This window comes from Quercus lobata, chromosome 8 (genome assembly GCF_001633185.2).
Source record: "Quercus lobata isolate SW786 chromosome 8, ValleyOak3.0 Primary Assembly, whole genome shotgun sequence".
Taxonomy (NCBI): domain Eukaryota; kingdom Viridiplantae; phylum Streptophyta; class Magnoliopsida; order Fagales; family Fagaceae; genus Quercus; species Quercus lobata.
Window position 1 is genome coordinate 53,843,411 of NC_044911.1, and position 16,452 is coordinate 53,859,862.

At 41.8% G+C, this 16,452-nt stretch overlaps 1 protein-coding gene across 1 annotated transcript; it reads right to left on the minus strand.

Annotated features, from left to right (window-relative positions):
• Window positions 1–11,109: 11,109 nt before the first annotated feature.
• LOC115958066 (ACT domain-containing protein ACR10-like) lies at window positions 11,110–15,534 on the minus strand. Its single transcript, XM_031076429.1, has 6 exons — window positions 15,117–15,534; window positions 14,400–14,621; window positions 13,499–13,604; window positions 12,150–12,486; window positions 11,664–11,948; window positions 11,110–11,552 (listed from the first exon to the last, which is right to left on the minus strand). Exons 1-6 carry the CDS (start codon window positions 15,268–15,270, stop codon window positions 11,415–11,417), a joined length of 1,242 nt encoding a protein of 413 aa, XP_030932289.1. The 5' UTR covers window positions 15,271–15,534; the 3' UTR covers window positions 11,110–11,414.
• Window positions 15,535–16,452: the final 918 nt, after the last annotated feature.

A 16,452-nucleotide genomic window follows, 5' to 3' on the forward strand; every position in this document is an offset into this window, starting at 1 on the left:
AATATCCCCGGACGGTGCTGCTATTGAAAAATCTTTGAGGCTCGGGTTCTCGGCCACGAACAATGAAGCCGAATACGAAGCCTTACTTCAAGGGATGATGATGGTTCACAGATTGGGCGGCACAGTAATAGAAGCATTCTCGGACTCCAGACTAGTGGTCGGACAAGTGATGGGTGAGCTGGAAGCTCGAGATACCAGGATGCAAGAGTATCTGGGACAAGTCAAGCGGCTACAGACGAATTTTGAATCTTTCAATCTGATGCACATCTCCAGGAGTGTGAACACCCATGCAGACTCGCTGGCCACACTCGCCACGTCCTCAGCGCACAATCTGCCGCGAATGATCCTGGTTGAAGACTTAGCCCAGGCAAGCCCTATCAGCGGAAGTCCGGCCAGAGTCCATCAGATCAGAAAGAGTCACTGCTGGATGGATCCCATAAAGAACTTCCTTCAGAATGACGTCTTGCCGGAAGAAAAGCTGGAAGCCGATAAGATACGGAGGAATGCTCCTCGGTTCTGGCTATCCGAGGACCACCAATTATATCGGCGCTCCTATTCTGGACCGTACCTACTCTGTGTACATCCAGAAGAGTCCGAGTCTCTGCTTGAGGAGTTGCATGAAGGAATTTGTGGAAGTCACACCGGAGGAAGGTCGCTGGCGCATAGGGCACTCACCCAAGGATACTGGTGGCCGAACATGCAAAGGGAGGCCCAGGAGTACGCCAAGAAGTGCGATCAGTGCCAGAGATTTGCTCCGAATATTCACCAACCCGGAGGGGTTCTCAACCCCCTCTCTAGCCCGTGGCCGTTCGCGCAGTGGGGTCTTGATATTGTCGGACCTTTTCCTAAAGCCGCGGGGAACAAGCGATACATCATAGTCGGGACCGATTACTTCACTAAATGGGTGGAGGCTGAGCCTTTGGCCAACATTAGGGACGTGGATGCCCAGAAATTCATCTGGAAGAACATTATCACCCGCTTCGGAATCCCGCGTACACTCATTTCCGACAATGGTCTTCAATTCGACAGTAAAAGCTTTAGAAAGTACTGCCACGAGCTTGGAATCATTAACCGATATTCCACCCCTGCATATCCCCAGGGAAATGGGCAGGTGGAGGCCGTGAACAAGGTCATAGTGAACGGACTAAAGAAAAGGCTAGATGAGGCAAAGGGAAGATGGATAGAAGAGCTCCCGCACGTTCTATGGACCTATCGGACAACGCCACGGCGGTCAACCGGTGAGACCCCCTTTTCATTGACTTATGGGGCAGAGGCTGTACTCCCAATTGAGAACAACTTTCCTACGCTGAGATCTGCTTCGTTTACTCCGGACGGTAACGATGAGTTGTTGGAAAGAAATCTAGACTTAGCCGAGGAAAGAAGGGAAAAAGCAACGATTCATATGGCCTATTATCACCAAAAGCTGAGACAGGGATACGATGCCAATGTCAAGCTACGACCCCTCGGTCCCGGCGATCTCGTGATGAGGAAGGTCCTTGGCAGCGCAAAAAACCCCTCTTGGGGCAAGTTGGGGCCCAATTGGGAAGGACCGTACCGTATAACATCCGTAGCTGGAATAGGCGCCTACTATCTAGAAGATTTGGATGAAAAAGCTGTGCCTCGACCATGGAATGTAAATAACCTCAGAAGATATTATTATTAATGAAAATGGCTTCGCCCACATTTTGTTTATTGGCTATCCACTTCTTGCTGATCTGCATGACAATTCTTATGAGTCTTAAACAGAACCTAAGTCCTGTATGGCTCCTTGGACCACAGACTTAGGGGAAATTAACACTTAAAAAGACTTCGTAAGTCTTGGACAGAATCAAGGTCTTGCATGGTCCTCGGACTCAAGCCTATGGGAAAACCAAGTACGAAAAGAAAAATCGCGTAAGTCTTGGACAGAACCAAGGTCTTGCATGGTCCTCGGACTCAAGCCTATGGGAAAACCAAGTACGAAAAGAAAAATCGCGTAAGTCTTGGACAGAACCAAGGTCTTGCATGGTCCTCGGACTCAAGCCTATGGGGAAACCAAGTACGAAAAGTAAAATCGCGTAACTCTTGGACAGAACCAAGGTCTTGCATGGTTCCGGACTCAAGCCTATGGGGAAACCAAGTACAGAAAAGAAAATCGCGTAAGTCTTGGACAGAACCAAGGTCTTGCATGGTCCTCGGACTCAAGCCTATGGGGAAAACCAAGTACAGAAAAGTAAAATCGCGTAAGTCTTGGACAGAACCAAGTCTTGCATGGTCCTCGGACTCAGCCTATGGGGAAACCAAGTACGAAAAGAATTGGACAGAACCAAGGTCTTGCATGGTCCTCGGACTCAAGCCTATGGGGAAACCAAGTACAAAAAGAAAAATCGCGTAAGTCTTGGACAGAACCAAGGTCTTGCATGGTCCTCGGACTCAAGCCTATGGGGAAACCAAGTACGAAAAGAAAATCGCGTAAGTCTTGGACAGAACCAAGGTCTTGCATGGTCCCTCGGACTCAAGCCTAAGTGGGGAAACCAAGGTACACTCAAGCCTATGGGAAAACCAAGTAAAAATCGCGTAACTCTTGGACAGAACCAAGGTCTTGCATGGTCCTCGGACTCAAGCCTATGGGGAAACCAAGTACGAAAAGTAAAATCGCGTAACTCTTGGACAGAACCAAGGTCTTGCATGGTCCTCGGACTCAAGCCTATGGGGAAACCAAGTACAAAAAGAAAAATCGCGTAAGTCTTGGACAGAACCAAGGTCTTGCATGGTCCTCGGACTCAAGCCTATGGGGAAACCAAGTACGAAAAGTAAAATCGCGTAAGTCTTGGACAGAACCAAGGTCTTGCATGGTCCTCGGACTCAAGCCTATGGGGAAACCAAGTACGAAAAGTAAAATCGCGTAAGTCTTGGACAGAACCAAGGTCTTGCATGGTCCTCGGACTCAAGCCTATGGGGAAACCAAGTAAAGAAAAGAAAGATCGCATAAGTCTTGGACAGAACCAAGGTCTTGCATGGTCCTCGGACTCAAGCCTATGGGGAAACCAAGTACAGAAAAGAAAAATCGCGTAAGTCTTGGACAGAACCAAGGTCTTGCATGGTCCTCGGACTCAAGCCTATGGGGAAACCAAGTACGAAAAGTAAAATCGCGTAACTCTTGGACAGAACCAAGGTCTTGCATGGTCCTCGGACTCAAGCTAATGGGGAACCCAAGTACAGAAAAGAAAAGTCGCGTAAGTCTTGGACAGAACCAAGGTCTTGCATGGTCCTCGGACTCAGCCTATGGGGAAACCAAGTACAGAAAAGAAAAATCGCGTAAGTCTTGGACAGACCAAGGTCTTGCATGGTCCTCGGACTCAAGCCTATGGGAAACCAAGTACGAAAAGTAAAATCGCCGTACTTCTTGGACAGAACCAAGGTCTTGCATGGGTCCTCGGACTCAAGCCTATGGGAAAACCAAGTACAGAAAAAATAAAATCGCGTTAAGTCTTGGACAGAATCAAGGTCTTGCATGGTCCTCGGACTCAAGCCTATGGGAAAACCAAGTACGAAAAAATAAAATCGCGTAAAGTCTTGGACAGCACCAAGGTCTTGCATGGTCCTCGGACTCAAGCCTATGGGAAAACCAAGTACAGAAAAAATAAAATCGCGTTAAGTCTTGGACAGAACCAAGGTCTTGCATGGTCCTCGGACTCAAGCCTATGGGGAAACCAAGTACAAAAAGAAAAATCGCGTAAGTCTTGGACAGAACCAAGGTCTTGCATGGTCCTCGGACTCAAGCCTATGGGGAAACCAAGTACAGAAAAAATAAAATCGCGTAAGTCTTGGACAGAACCAAGGTCTTGCATGGTCCTCGGACTCAAGCCTATGGGAAAACCAAGTACGAAAAGAAAAATCGCGTAAGTCTTGGACAGAACCAAGGTCTTGCATGGTCCTCGGACTCAAGCCTATGGGGACAACCTTGCAAGCCTATGGGGAAACCAAGTACAAAAAGAAAAATCGCGTAAGTCTTGGACAGAACCAAGGTCTTGCATGGTCCTCGGACTCAAGCCTATGGGGAAACCAAGTACGAAAAGTAAAATTGCGTAACTCTTGGACAGAACCAAGGTCTTGCATGGTCCTCGGACTCAAGCCTATGGGGAAACCAAGTACGAAAAGTAAAATCGCGTAACTCTTGGATAGAACCAAGGTCTTGCATGGTCCTCGGACTCAAGCCTATGGGGAAACCAAGTACAAAAAGAAAAATCGCGTAAGTCTTGGACAGAACCAAGGTCTTGCATGGTCCTCGGACTCAAGCCTATGGGGAAACCAAGTACAAAAAAGCAGAATCGCATAAGTTCTAAACAGAACCTAAGTCCTGCATGGCACTTCGGACCACAGACTTAAGGGAAACTATTACTTGTGTCAGATCGGGAGATTATCGCTTAAAGGAAATCATTTCTATGCGCTGCACACATCCATCGAGAGCCATATCTGCATCATTGCAAGTATTTAAAGTAAAACGCTACTGGCATACATCCATAGAGAGCCAAACTAACATTCCAGATTAATATTTCGAGTACACTGGAAAGAGAGGTCCTTACAAAAAATGGAAAAACAGGACGGCTCTCATAAAAAAAAAAAAAAGAAAAAGAAAGAAAGAGTACAAAAAACAAAAGCCTAAAAGACTAAGCCTCAACAGGGGGATCTTCCTTCTGCTCGGGCTGAGGAGGAGGAGCCTCAACGACTGAGTCTACGGCGGGACTCTTCGTTATCTCAGGCACAAGGGCGGTATCAGGCGCCGCCAAATCCTGCTCTGAAGTCACTTGGGCACCATCAGGATTCGCTCGGATCTCCTGAGGGTAGAAGATGTTCTCGGGCAGTCTTAGTGCCGAATCCGCAGGAACTCCTGCAGCATCGAGAGCATGAGCCCAGGAGATACTGCAGTAATCCCTGCACACCTCGGGGACCTCCTCTGATAGCCTGGCCTCCGTCTCCTCAGCCCCAAGCTGGCGAGCAGCATTCTTCTCAGCCTCTGTAGCCTCTCGGATCAGCTGAGCCTCCTCTTTGACCCTTCTCAGTTCATCCTCGACCTTTTGCAAGGCAGTTTTGAGATCCTGCACTGCCTGCTTCTCGGTGACAAGGTTGAGCTGCATCGAGTATAGCTCCTTGCGCTGGTCCTCCGCCTGGGTCTCGGCGCTCTTCAGACCAGATTCTGCACTCTTGCGCCGGTGCTCCGACTCCTTGAACTCGTTCGTGAGTATAAGGTGATCGTGCCTGAGGGACCCCAAGGTCTTCTCCACCTCCGTCCGAGCCTGGATCTCGACCTCAGTCCGATTACGTTCACTCCGGCAGAATTCCTCAGCCACAAATACCTGCTGAGTAATCTACAGACAAAACCAAAATGCTTTAAAAATATCTAACGAGATCAAAAGAGTTAATGAAACAGTAGAAGGATCACTTACCATCGCGAGATCCCTTTTAAGGGATAAGAAGATCTCGGACTGAGAGAAACGCCTGTAAGCCTCCATGTCCCGAGGAAGGAGCAGGGGCTGCTCTAAGGCCTCAGCCACGTACCCAGCTCGGCCGCGGTTGTACTCTCTGATCGAGGCATTATAAGGGATTGCAACCCCCTCCAACTCCAATTTGGGGCTCCATACACGCGGAGTAACACGTACATCCGCAAGGCTCTCCTCGTCCCTACTCTCCGAGGAATTGCCCCTTCTGCTCCTTGGAGCCCGAGCAGTCTTCTGCTGCTTGGTGGGCTGAGCAGCCACCTCACCCTCCTCAGGGGTGTCAACCGGTCTCTTCTTCTTCAGGTCCGGATTGACCTTGAGACCAGGTTCCAAAGTTCCTTGAGGGACCACGGGAGGAAGGGCCTTGGCTTGTGGTGGAGGTGGTCCCTTCGATGATTGGCCTTTCCCTCTGGAACCCAACAGCTCCTTCAGAGATTTTCCCTTTCCTGCCATGGGCTCCGTCTCTTCGTCCGAAGTATCGTCCGAGCAGATAACAAGGGAAGGAGCACCAACTGCCGAATGTCGATCCCGCTCTCCTTCGGGATCGGAAAATTCCGCTAAGGGGGATTGCTGGACTTCCTCCTCAAAATGGAACTCGTCTATCTCTTCCTCAAGAGAGAGACGAGACGACTCAGCTTCTTCTTCAACTTGAACGGCAACGCCAGGCTCGTCTGGCGGAGGTAACTGCTCTGCCAAGTAGGGATTTCTAACACCGGGCAACACAACTGGCGGTAAATCGTGGTCGCTAGGAACCCGTCCTTGGACACGTCAATCCTGGCCAGCCTCGGACTGCCAGCCCTTATAGCGTGACCGATCGCCTGGAAAGAGCTGCTTAAAGGTTGATAGCCCAAAACTAGATGAGCCGCACGCAACTGTCCGTCCTCAGAAACGTAAATCTCCGACCTAAGAAGGTAGTTCAACGCTGGCACGTTCACAAGGCTAAGCCGAGGAGCTACGTGAGATTTATCTGCAAGCAACCAAGAAGAGTGGGGTTAGTTCAAGAAATCTACCAGTTATGAGGAAAGCAGTAAAAATAAACCCTCAACACTAATTCCTCTCCTAACAAGGACCGATCCTAAAGGACGCCGCACCTGGGTTTCCTGCCCGAGTTGGACAATGAATACCGTCGAACCACTCCCCAGAAGCAATGAGGAAGTCATTCTTCACGGTCTTATTGGATACCGGGAGACAAGAGATCAACCTAACGTCCTCGTTCCGGGATTTAAGATAATACCCCTCATCCCCGAGGCGGTGACACTCGTACAGATAGGCCACATCGTGCCAAGTAAGGCCTAGGTTCATCCGCTCATCTAGGACATCTACACAGCCTAATATCTTGAACATATTTGGGGCACACTGTTGCGGCGCCAACCTATGGTTGAACAAGTATTCCCTGGTAATCCTACGCATGGGAAGCGTCATCCCTCCCTCTATGAAAGCAATCATGGGGATGACAACTTCTCCCGGACGTTTATCTGTCACTATTCCTTCAAGAGGACAGTACCGCAGCCCAACCCCCGGGGGGATGCGGTATTTAGCCCTAAAGACCTCCATAGCGGCCGGAGTATTTACTAGTTTCTCGAACCTACCCATCTGAACTGAACTGGGAAACGAAAGTAAAGACTGAGCAGAAAAGAAGGGTCCGAGGAGAGAATTGAAACGACGAGATGAGCGAAATGTACTGGTACCTTCACAAAACGCTTGACGGGATGCCTGGAAATCACTCGTAGACGAGACGTTTCGCAGAAAATGGTCACGGCGGCGTAAAGGGCGCAAGTGCTTGTATGTCTCTGGGTTTCGCTGTAGATCTCTGGAGCCCTTTGAGGTTTATGAAACGCAGATAAAAGAAGGAACTGAACCCCCCCTGACGCCTTATATAGTCAGGAGGAGAGAGAGGAAATCACTCCTGCCTAAAAATACGCGAATGGACGATGGTCGTTCGATCCGCGCCACACCGTTGGATGAAGGGAACATAACGCCTCCGGAAATTAATGGCCACGCCTCGAAAATTGTGGCACGTCAAAGGTCACGATCTGCACACGCGCCCCAGGTCCTCCTTATCCCTATCCACTCATTAACATCAAAACCCCGCTTTTCTCCTCGGAAGGAGATAAAAACCGGAGTTTTGAGGGGCTATTGTGGGGCCCGGCCCAAAAATAATGGGCCACTCCAAATCCAGGCCCATCCGAGGAGCGTCCTTTCCGAGGAGAGGCCACACATGAAGCGTTACTCAATCCCAGCAACGCCCAGGAAGCCTGTCCGAGGAGAAACTCCTCCTCGGACATCACGAAGCCCAAACCAAGAGTCATCCCCAGCCAATTCAGTTCACCCTCCAGACATATAAAATGAATAAAATCCAAAATATCCCTCGAAAAGCTACCACCACATTAATTGCGCCCCAACCAACCTCTTGGCCGCATTAATGAGGAAAAGACCCCTGAACAGTACCGCCTTGGCCTCTGCAACTCACAAAGGGAGTGGTGAGGGTGGCTGGTGGGACAGGCGCTCAAGTGGATGCTTAGATGATCAACAGGTGTAAGGTTTAGATGAAAGAAGGAGAGCTATATAATGTAATGCAGTCCCCCAAAGAAAGGGACGGAAAAAACTGTAAGAAGACCTAAAGAGAAAAGGAATATAAGGAGACTTGAGAAATCTTTCCCGTGTCTTTATCTTCTGCAACCACCTTATCCATGCATTCGACCGAACGGGCTCACTGAAGCCAAGTTCTTTCACCCATTCTCTACGAACATTCATTGTGGGTTGCGTCTTGAGTCAAAGCCTGATCATTAGAATTTGGGCCAAGAAAATCGTGCAACTACAGGTATAATCAACTTTATGCAATTGATTTAGAAGTAATAACGTTAAAACAAATGATAACAACTTTTTAAAATTACATTTGTATATTCATAACATTCATATATAGAAAAACTTTCACTCAAATTTAGGTAGACTGGAGTGAACTGAAATGCTATGTTAATGTGTATCAACAGAAGCGTAGTAAAAATAAATTGTATACTTAAAATTTTAGATATTACAAGTTTAAGACACACACACACATATATATATATATAAATATTTTTTTTCTTTTTCTTTTTCTTTTTCTATAAATTTGGATTTAAAATAAGTGCTCTTCACCCAAACCTATCTTTTTCCCACTATGTAAGTGCACAAAAATGGATCAAATGCAACAAAGTTGTCCAAATAGACCAAATAGGAGCAAGGTGGACCGAACAGAACCAAAGTGGACCAAATAGGACCTAAGTGGACATAATGGACCGAAGTGGACTAAATAGAACCAAAGTGGACATAATGGACCAAAGCAGACCGAATTAGTCCAAAGGGGACCGAATAAGACCGAATCGACCAATGGGGGCCTAATATGACCAAAGTGGACGAATGAGATAGATAGAACCAGTGTGGACTGAGTAGGACCAAAGTAGACAATATGAGTACTTCTTTTCTTACTTTAATTCCTAAGAAGAGTAATGCTTTGAATGTTAAAGATTTTAGGATATATATATATATATTCCCTAACTACATATCTAAGATTATATGATTTTTTTTCTATTCTTTTTTAGGATACCACAGCAGCTCAAGAACAATAACGTATAATGAGACGAAATTATTGGATCATCATTTCTCTTATCTGTCAGGCGGTATTTGTTGCATGTTGGACAACAAAATATGGCAGTCGGTATTTTGCTGATAATGTTTGGAGCTCAAAAACCATTGTTTTTCTTATATTTCTTCTCCTTAGCTCTATTAACATGGTTATATAAAATGAACCAAAGTGGACCGAATTGATAGAATAGGACCAGAGTGAACCAAATAGGACCAAAGTGAAAAAAAGGACCAAAATAGACCTAATAGAACCAAAGTGGACTAAATAGGACCGAATAGGACTAGAGTGGACTAAATAGGACGAAAGTGGACTGACTACAACCAAAGTGGACCGAATAGGACCAAAGTGGACATAGTGGACTGAATTGGACCAAATAGGATCAAAGTGGACCAAATAGGATCATATCGAATAGAACCAAATTGGACCGGATAGGACCAAATAGAGGTGGGTGCTTTAAATCATATAACATGATTCATTATCAGATTTTGAAAGGAAAGTGAAGTGGTGTACAAACAAGGGAGAGAAATCTAGGTCAATACTATCGTGTGGAAGAGGAAGAAAAGCCTTGCTACATTAGGATTTGTGGAGTTTCACACACATATATATATTTAGATTAGAATTCTATCTCAGACAAAAAAACAAAAAAAAAAAAAGTCTCATTCCATCAAAAAATAAAATAATAAATTATTTTAAACAACATGACGCCATATTCAACTTAAAATTTGTGAAATACTAAATCTTCACCATCAAATAGATATCTCCATTTTGAAAGCAAATGGAAAGGATCTTAATCCATGTTTGAAGGATTTTACTATTTGTAAAAGTCTCTTCGACCAAAAAAGAAAGAAAAAAAAAATGGTCTAAAGGCCCTGGCTTAGTTAAGAACCAAAGGGCAGTAAGTAATACATCAGCATCAGTGACAACACACATTAGAAAAATAAGAGAGGATTATTTTATTGCACAAATTCAAGTTAACTTAACTAGTATCTTGTCGTCAAATAAAATATTTGATATTCAATCTCCTACTACACCAATTCTTCTTATAATAAAAAACACTATAAATTGAAACCATTTTTAAAATAAAATTTAAAAAAAATTCTCCGATGATAAAGATTGAAACTATTTCTATAAAAAAAAATTTTAAAATTTATTCCATTGCCAAATAGTGTTATTTAGCTGGTCAGCCTACACCAATTTCTCTGATAAATTGAAACTATCTCTAAAAAATAAAAATAAAAATAAAAAGGGTTTATTCCATTGCATAATAGTGTTGTTTAGCTAGTACTAGTAGTGGTCTCAGTTAGAATGCTCTTGATTGGTTGGGAGATGCAGTTGGTCAATGCTATTTATTAATTGCCGTAGTTGGAACTTGGAACCATGTTAGGTAAGAATCAATCTAATTAATCGTAGTGGTTTAAATTAGTCAGTGCCTTTGTTCCGAGAAAAGAGGCGCATTGACCATTTTGTTGATGTGTGTACCCCTTTTGTGAAACTGTCGGCACTGGCCGGATTGCATTAAATTTAATGGCTATTTTATTTGCTAATATAGTAAATGACCATTTTACTGTTGGACTAAACAAAAATTATTAAGATAAAACTTGCTTCTATCATTTCGAGTACCAATAATATACTTGTATAAATGGTTAGTTCAGATAAATATCCAATAGTTCTTTCTGGCTAACGTCAGTGATGATACAAAGAATCAATAGTTCTTTCTGGCTAACGTCAGTGATGATACAAAGAATATATTGCTTAAATATCACTTATTTTGTTAAAAATTAAAAATCTTTTGCTAAAAATACTATAACAAAATAATTTTTAAACTATGAATAATATCATGAGACCCAAGAGTTACTATTTATGCACGTTAAAACAAGTTTGGTTGGATTGTGAATAGTACCATGCGACTCAACCAAAAACACAAAATGCAAAATCATTGCTCGGCAAACACACGCAACACGCGCTTACTCTACCGCACGAGGCTTGATATAATAAGAAAGAATGCAAGGATGCAAGGGCTGGAAATGCTTTGCTTCCTATATCTGTAACTCATTTACATGATAGTGTTGTTAACTAAAATTAAACAAGTAGAGCAGAACTGTCTCTAAGTGTGCATCACAAGCCTGTAATTTACATGGACTGTAAGATACCAAACAGCTCACACCCTATGGAGTTTGGACAGGGTATTTCTTGATTTATAGTTGGACCTAGTTAGTACGTAATAGTAAAGTGTCTAAGACTTAAAAAAAAGGCTAAGAACATATGCTGTACAATGTACACTGGAGGAAAACCTTAACTGAGGTTTGTAACTGATTCTATTCCCAACCCATCAATCTATTTCTGACACCCTCTTCAACTTTTTTCCTTGGCAAGGAACAACATTCCCCTTCGTCTAGAAGGATTCTATATACTTCCCATTCCCGACCGTGGATCATATGTCTCCCTATCTCCACCTAAGAAGCACAACGTAAAAGTGAAGTTAGCATAACATGTTCAATTATTTAAGGCACCATTCTTGTAGAAAAAAAAACACTAAAAAAAATGGATTAGAGCTCAGCTAGTACCGAAAAGATGCACGTGTTCAGAATCTTGAAAGCAAGAGTAATATCATAAAATACAAGGGGACGGCCCCTGCCAGACAACTCCACAGGGTTAGCTACCAGCAGCTCAGTGTCAGGGCCCCTGCTCACAACACCCACTCTTAGAGGACGCAGTAGCTCCATTCTCAGGCGAGAGCGCAAAGCATTTTGCTTGGAGGGGTCAATAAGCTTTCTCCCATCTGCTTGCATGATGAATAATTCTAACTCACAGCTTCCTTTTGAGCTTGCATAGAATCGTCCATAAGAAACCTGACATAAATTTCACATAAAATCAGATGAAAAATCACCTAAAGGAGTGTTTCCTCTCTTTTTCTATAGATTTTAGGGGGTTTTGTTCATTGCAGAAGTTCCCAAATTGTGCCTTCCCGGTTGTCCCACCCAAAAAAATCCTAATAAAAATACATAGATTGACACAAAAATGTTTGTTCATAATATTTATTTCTAATTTACCTGAATGTTGTAATCCTTTAGGGTTCTCATGATATCATAGATGAGGCCTTTGTGATCCTGACAGAGGATTCGAACAACTGTGTGGGAGGGGCTCAGGGTATTATCCATTGTCACAGAGACAGGGTTGAAGGAAAGAAATCCACTTGGGCGTCCATTGGGCAGCTCCAAACTGAATATATCTTCAGTGATTTCAGAAGGAAGAAATGGAGCACCATGTGAACATGCGGTAAATTCTGGGCCAGCCAAATCAATCTCACAACTTATAATGATATCCCCTAAGGCAGCTGTCAAATAGTCGATTGTTTCCTCCTGTCTCCTTTTTGTATGAAGAAGTTCTCTGATGAAAAATGTGCAAGTAAATAAACTATTTTCCCAAAAAAAGAAAATCATAACAGTTCACTTCATCTCTCACTAACACTCACAAATGCAACACACACGCACATCACATGCTGGCACATACAGACACTGATACCTACATCCCACAAATCACTTGTAACCAGCACAACAATAATTTTTCTACAAGTAAAACTGTTTATTCAGATTTGAAGAATTTGGAAGGTCTGGAAAGAAATTAAAGGTGTCATGCATCAGGTATTCGCCTTCACATCTATTGCATTTCATAGGAGTTCTGTATTGTACCATATAAGTCAATCCTATCAACAGAAGTGTTCCCATTAGTGCAAGCCATAATTAATCATAGATCAATATTTGACCTCTTTTTAAAAGTAATTTGAATGAAGTATTAACTTTTTAACTTCTTTCTGCTATACCAATGAAAGAACGCTTGGTAGAAATTATTGGAAGCTATTAAGGGTGTCAAAATGGCAATGAGTGCAAGAATGAAGATTGAGGGAGCTACATGCAATATGCAATCTCATAACATGGTTGCTAGATAGAGAGAGAGAGAGGGAAAAAAAAAAAAAACCATTGCAAGATGAATCCAAATGTTGGCTTCAAGGCAAGGAAAATTCAATAATCATAGGAGTGTAAAGATTTGGAAGGCTGCTCCATTGTGTATCTTGTGGAACATTTGGAGGGAAAGGACTAGCAGGTCCTTTGATGGTGTAGAACACCCCAATTATGTAATTAAACAGATTATGTTAAGCTCTTAGTATGATTGGATAATTGCATTAGGCAACATTCCTATTGTACCTTTTCTGGATTTTTCATAATTTATACATGTCAGCTTGTAATGTTCAGATAGTTGCTTTGCTTATTATACTTTAATTATTTTTTTTAATAAATATGATTGGTTATACTTCAACACAAAAAAAAAATGATTTACGTATCAAAATGGAACCGAAAGGCAGCATCATCATTAAGAAGGGGGGAAAATCATCACGACAAACCTGGAATCTGTTATGAAAAAGAGGAACATAACTCTCCCATCTGGAGTAGTGGATACCTTCACTCTCTTTATCGTTAGTTCCAGCACAAAGAGAACCTCAGTTACATCTACAGAGGAAAGGTATAATTAGTTCAACATCAAATAAATGTAGGTAGCACTTCAAGGCTATAAACCACTTCAAGGCTCAAATACCAAGCTGCAATAGAAAATGGGCAATATCAATCAAGGAAAAACAAAGACACACATGGAGGTAGCACAATTATAAAACCACCCAAACAGATATGCACACACAGTCCATTTTAAACAAGTAATAAGAATAAAACTAATTAAACTCGAGAAAGAGGAGCTAGTATTTCATCTTCAAACAACAAGACATGGTTATATTTTTTTTCCCTTTATGCTGTACTGATTATTAGACCATTAGTAAAGAAATAGTGAAGCATTGGTAGAGTAAAATTCAGTCCAATCCAAGGAATAAGATACAAGTATACAACTATTAAATTTTGCCTATACGTGTCTCACAATTGTATCACTTCACCTTCAATTCCTACCAATTTCATTTCCCTAACTAATTTCAATGATCCCAAAGAAATGAATTGATAAATTCAAAAACGAATTTTCTCCCTTTCCTCTAAAATCATTCCAAATTCAAACCAAACTAATTCCAGCAATTTTATCCAATCAAGCTTAATTGCTACTATACATCCAAATTTGACATAGCGAATTGTGCTGCCATCACTGTTCTTTATCATTTCATAACAAGATGATCAACATCCCTTACAAACAACAGTTATCATGATTTCAATTTTAGCCGCCACTAGGTCCAGATGTGCTACATATCCATGTTTCCACTAGAGAGCTTCAAAGCTAGCATGAATTTTTGCACAAGAAAAGTTACTTACCATGCAATAGACCCTTCCTATCACAGGAACACCAGAATTTCATGAGGAAAACATCTGGTTCCTTAGGTTGCTGGTTTTCAGGCCGGTAATAGTCTATATCTGATGTTGTAAAATAAGATGGGCACACCTCCAACAGCCTCTTCTGCAACAAGTGCCACCTTGTTGTTGGCTTGTCCACCACCCAGAATACTATGTAGCACCATTTCCCATCCGTTGAAAAATCTTTACAGCAACAAAAAGCAAATATAAATACACAATCACCAACATATTCATTAACAAAGAAAAAAATTTAGGGAAAGAAAAAGGTTTCATAAGGACATGTATATTGTTTTCCTACTAGAAACTTGACAGAAATTGAAGATTAAAAAAAAGACCCTTAATTTGTTTCTCTTTGGATCTCTAATTTCAACCCCAAACATATTTAAAAATTGTAAAATCACAATAACCCATTACTTCTTTGTCAAGAAAAATCAGATCCCAAGAGCCTAACTTTCCACTAAAAAATGAGAAAAAAAAAAAAAAACAAAACAAAACAAAAAAAAAAAAAACAAACAAACAAACAAACAAACGAAAAAACAAAAACAAAAAATTCAAGATGACCCATAAATTTTTTGGCCATAAACGATAAATCCCACACGCCATAAACTAAAAACACCAAAGAAACAAAAACATACGGATTTGAAGAGCCTAAAAGGCTAATAAATAATCCTTGTTTACCTCCTCTGGAAATGCTTAGGCCAAAGAGCAATATAACTCTGCACAAATCACAGCCCAATCCAGTCTTGTCCGGGCAATTCACAGTGATCACAGTGGGATCTCCTGGCTTCTCTGCATGCCTTATGACCACCACGTCCTCATACAGAACACCCATTCTCTTCCCCCTCTTTCAAACTCTCTCTCTCTCTTTTTCCTTTTTTTAAAATTATTATTCCTTACTCCTTTGCCACTCTATTCTTTCACTGTCTAAATTTCTCAGACACAAAAACAGAACTATAGGTAGTGTCTATTACTAGCCAGTTGGCTAAGGTACGCTACTCGGTTCGGTTGGGTATTGGAGATTCCGCTAAAAAGTGTGAGAAACAAAACAAACACCACAACAGATCAGATGTCCCTCTCTTCCTCTCCTCTGCCTTTTTTTATTATTATTTTTTCCTTACTCGTTTTCTTTTGTTTCCTCCTTCTCTTTTCTTCTTCTTTTTCCCCCGAGCTTTTGAATTTCTCGTCTTTTCGCTTTACAATCCTTGCTTAGCATAGGTAGTAAAAGTTTTTTATATATACATGCATAAGTAGTAAAAGTAGTAGCATATGGAAAAAGATTGGTTGGCAAGATATTTTTAGAAACTTTTTATAAAAAAGGAAAATAATAATTAACTATTTTGATAAATTTTTATATTTTTTAGGGGAGTAATGTAAATTTTTTTTAAAGAAAATTTATTAATAATTATCTTAAGAGTATTAATTAACTAATACGTACATACATATGTTATTTAATAAAATTATTGTAATTTAATTGGTTGACATATTCTTCTAAAAAAACAAATTAGTTGGTACATTTCGGTGTTTCCATGATATTCGGGTTTAAATCTTTTTTCCTCGTTGTAACTATCAAACAAATAAATCTCTTGTTTACTATGCAAAACAAATATATTCTAAAAATATTAGTTTTCTAAAATTAACCATATGAATTATGTATTAGATAGTTCTTATGTTATACATAAATTTAACTAAATTTTTATATTTTTATCGACAGTATAATTGTTTATTTTATCGAGACTTGTCATGATATATAACTGTGGGGCCCGGCCCAAAAATAATGGGCTATTCCAAATTCAGGCCCGTCCGATGAGCGTCCTGTCCGAAGAGAAACCACATATGAAGCATTACTCAATTCCAATAACGCCAAGGAAACCTTTCCGAGGAGTAACTCCTCCTCGGACATCACGAAACCCAGACGAGGAACTCTCCCCAGCCATTTCAGTTCATCCTCCCAACATATAAAATGAATAAAATCCAAAATATCTCATGGAAAGCTGCCACCACCACATTAATTGTG